This window comes from Onychomys torridus, chromosome X, assembly GCF_903995425.1.
Source record: "Onychomys torridus chromosome X, mOncTor1.1, whole genome shotgun sequence".
Lineage (NCBI taxonomy): Eukaryota > Metazoa > Chordata > Mammalia > Rodentia > Cricetidae > Onychomys > Onychomys torridus.
The window spans coordinates 33625583-33635428 of NC_050466.1; the positions used below are offsets into that span (position 1 = coordinate 33625583).

The 9846-nt window shown below is 53.4% G+C and overlaps 1 protein-coding gene across 1 annotated transcript in view; it reads left to right on the forward strand.

Moving 5' to 3' along the window:
* Window positions 1-9179, forward strand: part of LOC118574598 (cancer/testis antigen 55-like) — a 27216-nt gene extending 18037 nt beyond the window's left edge. The window contains exons 3-4 of the mRNA XM_036175552.1: window positions 7719-7840; window positions 8585-9179. Of these exons, the coding sequence (XP_036031445.1) occupies window positions 7719-7840; window positions 8585-8776 (314 nt within the window). The 3' untranslated portion in view covers window positions 8777-9179. The remainder of the gene's footprint in view (window positions 1-7718; window positions 7841-8584) is intronic.
* The last annotated feature ends 667 nt before the right edge of the window (window positions 9180-9846 follow it).

Below are 9846 nucleotides of genomic sequence, written 5' to 3' on the forward strand. Positions count from 1 at the left end.
CTTTCCCAACCATTGGGTGGATACAGTTTACCCCCAGCTCTGGGTCTAGAAGCAGTACTATCAAAGCAGTGCATAGCCCAGAAACTTTTTTTTTTTAACTAGCAAAGGCTAAATCCACCATGCAGCAGAGTAAAGTGCCGCTTGTAGATTCCTCATTCCCGCCACACTGCAGGTCAGATGCACACTCCAGGAACCCGCCATAGTAGCTCAAACTGCAGGCTGCTGCTAACTTGAGAGAGACAACTAGGAAGCTGTTTTTAGCTCCGTCTTAGAATCTTTTTTCTCAGGTTTTAGGTGAAAACTCTTGCCAACACGTTGGGCGCCATTTGTAGTTAGAGTTTTCCTGCCTGGCCCAGTCAGGACAAATCTCTCTCACCCGCCAGGCCATAGATGCTCAGACCCAACCAAGAAAGCACACAGAAACTTACATTGTTTACAAACTGTATGGCTATGGCAGGCTTCTTGTTATCTACTTCTTCTATCTTAAATTAACCCATTTCTGTTAGTCTATACTTTGCCACATGGCTTGTGGCTTACCAGTGTCTTTACATGTTGCTTCTCATGGCGGCGGCTGGCGGGGTCTCTCCAGCCTTCTACTTCCCAGAATTCTCTTCTCTCTTGTGCCGCCTATACTTCCTGCCTGGCCACTGGCCAATCAGAACTTTATTTACACAGAGAGATATCCACAGCAGAGAGATACAGAGGGAGAGACACAAGGAGGGAGAGACACCAGGAGGGAGAGACAACAGGAGGGAGAGACACAAGGAGGGAGAGACACAAGGAGGGAGAGACAAGGAAGCAGAGACACAAGGAGGGAGAGACACAAGGAGGGAGAGACACAAGGAGGGAGAGACACCAGGAGGGAGAGACACAAGGAGGGAGAGAGAGACAGAGGGAGAGACACAAGGAGAGAGAGACACCAGGAGGGAGAGACACAAGGAGAGAGACACCAGGAGGGAGAGACACAAGGAGAAAGAGACAGAGTGAGAGACACAAGGAGGGAGAGAGAGACTGAGGGAGAGACACCAGGAGGGAGAGACAGAGGGAGAGAGAGACACAAGGAGGGAGAGACACAAGGAGGGAGAGACACCAGGAGGGAGAGACACAAGGAGGGAGAGACACAAGGAGGGAGAGACACAAGGAGGGAGAGACAAGGAAGCAGAGACACAAGGAGGGAGAGACACAAGGAGGGGGAGACACAAGGAGGGAGAGAGAGACAGAGGGAGAGACACAAGGAGAGAGAGACACCAGGAGGGAGAGACACAAGGAGGGAGAGACACAAGGAGGGAGAGACACAAGGAGGGAGAGACACCAGGAGGGAGAGACAGAGGAAGAGACACCAGGAGAGAGAGACACCAGGAGTGAGAGACACAAGGAGGGAGAGACACCAGGAGGGAGAGACACAAGGAGGGAGAGACAAGGAAGCAGAGACACCAGGAGGGAGAGACACAAGGAGGGAGAGACACCAGGAGGGAGAGACACAAGGAGGGAGAGACACAAGGAGGGAGAGACAGAAGGAGGGAGAGAGAGAGAGTGAGACACCAGGAGAGAGAGACACAAGGAGGGAGAGACACAAGGAGGGAGAGACACCAGGAGAGAGAGACACAAGGAGGGAGAGACACAAGGAGGGAGAGACACAAGGAGGGAGAGACACAAGGAGGGAGAGACAGAAGGAGGGAGAGAGAGAGAGTGAGACACCAGGAGAGAGAGACACCAGGAGGGAGAGACACAAGGAGGGAGAGACACCAGGAGAGAGAGACACAAGGAGAGAGAGACACAAGGAGGGAGAGACACAAGGAGGGAGAGACACAAGGAGGGAGAGACACCAGGGAGGGGAGACACCAGGAGAGAGAGACACAAGGAGAGAGAGACACAAGGAGGGAGAGACACAAGGAGGGAGAGAGAGACTGAGGGAGAGACACCAGGAGGGAGAGACAGAGGGAGAGAGAGACACAAGGAGGGAGAGACACAAGGAGGGAGAGACAAGGAAGCAGAGACACAAGGAGGGAGAGACACAAGGAGGGAGAGACACAAGGAGGGAGAGACACCAGGAGGGAGAGACACAAGGAGGGAGAGACACCAGGAGGGAGAGACAGAGGGAGAGACACAAGGAGGGAGAGGGAGACTGAGGGAGAGACACCAGGAGGGAGAGACAGGAAGAGACACCAGGAGAGAGAGACACCAGGAGGGAGAGACACAAGGAGGGAGAGACACCAGGAGGGACAGACAGAGGAAGAGACACCAGGAGGTAGAGACACAAGAAGGGAGAGACAAGGAAGCAGAGACACAAGGAGGGAGAGACACAAGGAGGGAGAGACACAAGGAGGGAGAGACATCAGGAGGGAGAGACCAAGGAGGGAGAGAGAGACAGAGGGAGAGACACAAGGAGAGAGAGACACCAGGAGGGAGAGACACAAGGAGAGAGAGACACCAGGAGGGAGAGACACAAGGAGGGAGAGACACAAGGAGGGAGAGACACAAGGAGGGAGAGACAAGGAAGCAGAGACACAAGGAGGGAGAGACACAAGGAGGGAGAGAGACAAGGAGGGAGAGACACAAGGAGGGAGAGACACAAGGAGGGAGAGACACCAGGAGGGAGAGACACAAGGAGGGAGAGAGAGACAGAGGGAGAGACACAAGGAGAGACAGACACCAGGAGAGAGAGACACCAGGAGGGAGAGACACCAGGAGGGAGAGACACCAGGAGGGAGAGACACAAGGAGGGAGAGACACCAGGAGGGAGAGACACAAGGAGGGAGAGACACAAGGAGGGAGAGACAGAAGGAGGGAGAGAGACAAGGAGGGAGAGACACAAGGAGGGAGAGACACAAGGAGGGAGAGAGAGACAGAGGGAGAGACACAAGGAGAGAGAGACACAAGGAGGGAGAGACACAAGGAGGGAGAGACACCAGGAGGGAGAGACACAAGGAGAGAGAGACACCAGGAGGGAGAGACACAAGGAGGGAGAGAGAGAGAGAGTGAGACACCAGGAGAGACACAAGGAGGGAGAGACACAAGGAGGGAGAGACACCAGGAGGGAGAGACACAAGGAGGGAGAGAGAGAGAGAGTGAGACACCAGGAGAGACACAAGGAGGGAGAGACACAAGGAGGGAGAGACACCAGGAGGGAGAGACACAAGGAGAGAGAGACACAAGGAGGGAGAGACACAAGGAGGGAGAGACAGAGGGAGAGACACAAGGAGGGAGAGAGAGACTGAGGGAGAGACACCAGGAGGGAGAGACAGAGGAAGAGACACCAGGAGAGAGAGACACCAGGAGGGAGAGACACAAGGAGGGAGAGACACCAGGAGGGAGAGACAGAGGAAGAGACACCAGGAGGGAGAGACACAAGGAGGGAGAGACAAGGAAGCAGAGACACAAGGAGGGAGAGACACAAGGAGGGAGAGACACCAGGAGGGAGAGACACAAGGAGGGAGAGAGAGACAGAGGGAGAGACACCAGGAGGGAGAGACACCAGGAGGGAGAGACACAAGGAGGGAGAGACACCAGGAGGGAGAGACACAAGGAGGGAGAGACAAGGAAGCAGAGACACAAGGAGAGAGAGACACAAGGAGGGAGAGACAGAAGGAGGGAGAGACACAAGGAGGGAGAGACAGAAGGAGGGAGAGAGACAAGGAGGGAGAGACACAAGGAGGGAGAGACACAAGGAGGGAGAGACACAAGGAGGGAGAGAGAGACAGAGGGAGAGACACAAGGAGGGAGAGACACCAGGAGGGAGAGACACCAGGAGGGAGAGACACGAGGGAGAGACACCAGGAGGGGAGACAAGGAAGCAGAGACACAAGGAGGGAGAGACACAAGGAGGGAGAGACACAAGGAGGGAGAGAGACAAGGAGGGAGAGACACAAGGAGGGAGAGACACCAGGAGGGAGAGACACAAGGAGGGAGAGAGAGACAGAGGGAGAGACACAAGGAGAGAGAGACACCAGGAGGGAGAGACACAAGGAGGGAGAGACACCAGGAGGGAGAGACAGAGGAAGAGACACCAGGAGGTAGAGACACAAGGAGGGAGAGACAAGGAAGCAGAGACACAAGGAGGGAGAGACACAAGGAGGGAGAGACACAAGGAGGGAGAGACACAAGGAGGGAGAGACACAAGGAGGGAGAGACACCAGGAGGGAGAGACACAAGGAGGGAGAGAGAGACAGAGGGAGAGACACCAGGAGGGAGAGACACCAGGAGGGAGAGACACAAGGAGAGAGAGACACCAGGAGGGAGAGACACAAGGAGGGAGAGACAAGGAAGCAGAGACACAAGGAGAGAGAGACACAAGGAGGGAGAGACACAAGGAGGGAGAGACACAAGGAGGGAGAGACAGAAGGAGGGAGAGAGACAAGGAGGGAGAGACACAAGGAGGGAGAGACACAAGGAGGGAGAGACACAAGGAGGGAGAGAGAGACAGAGGGAGAGACACAAGGAGAGAGAGACACCAGGAGGGAGAGACACCAGGAGGGAGAGACACGAGGGAGAGACACCAGGAGGGAGAGACACGAGGGAGAGACACCAGGAGGGGAGACAAGGAAGCAGAGACACAAGGAGGGAGAGACACAAGGAGGGAGAGACACAAGGAGGGAGAGACAAGGAAGCAGAGACACAAGGAGGGAGAGACACAAGGAGGGAGAGACACCAGGAGGGAGAGACACAAGGAGGGAGAGACACAAGGAGGGAGAGACACAAGGAGGGAGAGACACAAGGAGGGAGAGAGAGACAGAGGGAGAGACACAAGGAGAGAGAGACACCAGGAGGGAGAGACACAAGGAGAGAGACACCAGGAGGGAGAGACACAAGGAGAAAGAGACAGAGTGAGAGACACAAGGAGGGAGAGAGAGACTGAGGGAGAGACACCAGGAGGGAGAGACAGAGGGAGAGAGAGACACAAGGAGGGAGAGACACAAGGAGGGAGAGACACAAGGAGGGAGAGACAAGGAAGCAGAGACACAAGGAGGGAGAGACACAAGGAGGGAGAGACACAAGGAGGGAGAGAGAGACAGAGGGAGAGACACAAGGAGAGAGAGACACCAGGAGGGAGAGACACAAGGAGGGAGAGACACAAGGAGGGAGAGACACAAGGAGGGAGAGACACAAGGAGGGAGAGACACAAGGAGGGAGAGACACCAGGAGGGAGAGACACAAGGAGGGAGAGACACCAGGAGGGAGAGACAGAGGAAGAGACACCAGGAGAGAGAGACACCAGGAGGGAGAGACACAAGGAGGGAGAGACACCAGGAGGTAGAGATACAAGGAGGGAGAGACAAGGAAGCAGAGACACAAGGAGGGAGAGACACAAGGAGGGAGAGACACCAGGAGGGAGAGACCAAGGAGGGAGAGAGAGACAGAGAGAGAGACACAAGGAGAGAGAGACACAAGGAGGGAGAGACACAAGGAGGGAGAGACACAAGGAGGGAGAGACACAAGGAGGGAGAGACAGAAGGAGGGAGAGAGAGAGAGTGAGACACCAGGAGAGAGAGACACAAGGAGGGAGAGACACAAGGAGGGAGAGACAGAAGGAGGGAGAGAGAGAGAGTGAGACACCAGGAGAGAGAGACACAAGGAGGGAGAGACACAAGGAGGGAGAGACACAAGGAGGGAGAGACACCAGGAGGGGGAGACACCAGGAGAGAGAGACACAAGGAGAGAGAGACACAAGGAGGGAGAGACACAAGGAGGGAGAGAGAGACTGAGGGAGAGACACCAGGAGGGAGAGACAGAGGGAGAGAGAGATACAAGGAGGGAGAGACACAAGGAGGGAGAGACAAGGAAGCAGAGACACAAGGAGGGAGAGACACAAGGAGGGAGAGACACAAGGAGGGAGAGACACAAGGAGGGAGAGACACAAGGAGGGAGAGACACAAGGAGGGAGAGACACAAGGAGGGAGAGACACAAGGAGGGAGAGAGAGACAGAGGGAGAGACACCAGGAGGGAGAGACACCAGGAGGGAGAGACACCAGGAGGGAGAGACACCAAGAGGGAGAGACACCAGGAGGGAGAGACACAAGGAGAGAGAGACACAAGGAGGGAGAGACACAAGGAGGGAGAGACAGAGGAAGAGACACCAGGAGGGAGAGACACAAGGAGGGAGAGACAAGGAAGCAGAGACACAAGGAGGGAGAGACACAAGGAGGGAGAGACACCAGGAGGGAGAGACCAAGGAGGGAGAGAGAGACAGACGGAGAGACACAAGGAGGGAGAGACAAGGAAGCAGAGACACAAGGAGGGAGAGACACAAGGAGGGAGAGACACAAGGAGGGAGAGACACAAGGAGGGAGAGACACAAGGAGGGAGAGACACAAGGAGGGAGAGACACAAGGAGGGAGAGACAGAGTGAGAGATACAAGAAGGGAGAGACACAAGGAGGGAGAGACAGAGTGAGAGACACATGGAGGGAGAGAGAGACTGAGGGAGAGACACCAGGAGGGAGAGACAGAGGGAGAGACACCAGGAGAGAGAGACACAAGGGGAGAGACACAAGGAGGGAGAGACACAAGGAGGGAGAGACACAAGGAGGGAGAGACACAAGGAGGGAGAGACACCAGGAGGGAGAGACACCAGGAGGGAGAGACACAAGGAGGGAGAGACACCAGGAGGGAGAGACAGAAGGAGGGAGAGACACCAGGAGGGAGAGACACAAGGAGGGAGAGACACAAGGAGGTAGAGACAGAAGGAGAGAGAATCACCAGGAGGGAGAGACACCAGGAGAGAGAGACACCAGGAGGGAGAGACACAAGGAGGGAGAGACACAAGGAGGGAGAGACAGAAGGAGGGAGAGACACCAGGAGGGAGAGACACAAGGAGGGAGAGACACAAGGAGGGAGAGACAGAAGGAGGGAGAGACACCAGGAGGAGAGACACAAGGAGGGAGAGACAGAAGGAGGGAGAGACAGAAGGAGGGAGAGACACCAGGAGGGAGAGACACAAGGAGGGAGAGACAGAAGGAGGGAGAGACACCAGGAGGGAGCGACATAAGGAGGGAGAGACACAAGGAGGTAGAGACACCAGGATGGAGAGATACAAGGAGGGAGAGAGAGACAGAGGGAGAGACACAAGGAGAGAGAGACACCAGGAGGGAGAGACACCAGGAGGGAGAGACACAAGGAGAGAGAGACACAAGGAGGGAGAGACACAAGGAGGGAGAGACACCAGGAGGGAGAGACACAAGGAGGGAGAGACACAAGGAGGGAGAGACACAAGGAGGGAGAGACACAAGGAGGGAGAGACACCAGGAGGGAGAGACACAAGGAGGGAGAGACACAAGGAGGTAGAGACACCAGGATGGAGAGACACAAGGAGGGAGAGAGAGACAGAGGGAGAGATGCAATGTCTAAAATTTACCAATATCTGAACCTAGGGGTGGTTTCAAAGGCCTTTAATCCCAGCAGTCGGGAGGCAGAAGTAAGCATATCTTTGACATTGAGGCTAGCCTGGTCTACAAAAGGAGTTCCAGGACAGCAGAGAAACCCTGTCTCAAAAATTCAACCAAACAAACAAACCCGAAAGAATTATCAATTTACATTCTGGCTGGAAGATTTATAAGCCATCTGCATTTTACACGTAATACTCTCTTTATCATGGTATTACAAGTCAACATAACCAGTGAAATTTTACTTGACAAAGTTAAAATATAATTGCTTTTATCCATAGCCTTCTACAGATGAGACTGGAGCTAGATGGTGGAATTTTCAACTCGATTTTCTCTTAGCTCTCTTAGGTTTCATACCTTATGAAGGGGACTGGTTAGATATTGAATATTCTTTGCAGCGAGGATCATCAAAGATCACAATACACTCATTGAAGGCCACAAAGTGTATGCGCCTGCAAGAGGTAACTGCTTTTCCAAACTCTTGGCTTGTTTCAAAGCCTCCTTTGGTGGTATTTGGGACTAGATGTCTGTCGGGTGTGCTGGGAAATAGGGACATATGGAAGAATTACCTCCTTGGCCCATTTATTAAATTGGTAGGACTTTGTAAAGAAATAACTAAAGGTAACAGAGAACATACATGCACATACTTCAGTTCTGAGTCGCAGGGCTTACCACGAGAACTGTCATGTGGGACATTCTAAATACAACAGGAAGAAACATGAGTAGTCCAGAGGACATTGCTGAGAAAGTGGGAAACAAAGCGGGGCTGGGGCTGGGACTTGGGCTGGGGTTCAGCTAAGCTGAAATGAGTCTCCAACAAGGTACAGGTGAGGTCATGTGCTTGAAGAGTGCCAGAGTATGGGAGTGGTAATAGTCCACTTCCTCCTGTTTTTCCTCTTAGGTCAATCTTTGATCTGTCCACATTAACCACAGGGGCTAATGGCCACTGATGACTAATATTTAGGTCACGGCCTCTCACCAGCAGGACAGAACCACCAGAAGAATCTTCTCTTAACTGGTGTGAGGTTGGATCCGGGGAAGGCAGTGGGTGACACACAGCCCAGTATGTCAGTGTAGCAGGTAGGATAGGACACAGCAACACAGTGGGGTCAACAAGTGTTTAGAGCTAGATTAGAGTGTGGAGAGATACAGGCTGCCCAGGGACTCAGTTTCCCCACACTCACTGCCACACTTTCTCTTGACAGGTCTGCGTGACTAGTATCCACAAACAACAAGGAGTGCTGAATCACACCATCTTTTTCACCTTCCACTCACTGAAGTGCCCCATGGGCTACACCCCTCTTGTAGGCCATGTTGTCAACGTGGTGGTAGTGCAGAGCATCCGGCCCAACTACAACTGGAGAGCAATCTCCATGATGCCAGTGAACAAGCTGTAAAGGCGAGGGCCCTGAGAATCCCTCTTCCAGTTACTCCCACAAGAAGCAGAGGGCCTCAGTTAATACACATGCTTATGTTATGGCCTCTCTACTGCTTAGATCTATCTCCAGGGAGCATGAGCTCACTGTGGGCAGGGCTTTATCCATTGGAACACACGCTCAAGCTGCGTCTTGATGGCAGCAATATCAGCATATGTCCTGAGCTCAAGTCCCTGACTTCTGAGAGCAGCAGTGGACCGTCTGCTGCCCCTGGGGCTGGTTTGTCCAGTAAGGAACGTGTAGGGCAAAGCATTTGACTGCAAGCACCACGGCCAGATGCTGCATGGGTTTAATCTGGAGTCTCCTTGTGGGGTGTGTGTTGTTCATTTGCCCACTGCCTTTTTAATCCGCTACACCTGCTCAGTTGGCTACATTTATTGTTTGTCTGTGGCCAGTCTTCCCACGCTAGACTGTAAGTGTTCTAATCATAGCAAACTCTCCAAGGGCAGTTCAGAAGGACAGACTTTACATTATTAATTTCATTCATTCATTCATTCATTCATTCATTCATTCATTCATTCATTTAATGAATGAATGTTAAGAGCAACAATAGTGTTTGCCAATGGTTAACTGACCATCCAGTCCCCAGGAATAGAATTGTTCAGCATCCCGTTAGTACATAGTGGACTCTTCACACACACACACACACACACACACACACACACACACACACACACAAATACCGGTCTGGCCCCTAGGTTTGTGGGACCCTGTCATCCTGCCGAGTGGGTAGGACATCAGGGACCTGGTGGGATGATTGGGAATGAGGTAGTAGAGCTCAGGGACTGGGGTGTATGCTACTGCTGGCAGATGGCACAGGACCCACCACCAGGGCTGCTGGGACTTCTGTTCTTATCAAGGTGCTCTGACCCCTAGGGAGGTCTTGCTGACAATCAGTGACTGTCACCTGAACCCCTACATCCAGGCTGGACATAACTCTGGGTCCCCCAGGACGCCTCCTATTTGGGAAATGACAGACCCTCTTTCCACATCCATTTCTTCACTGGCTTCCCCAGGGCCTCTGGCCTTTC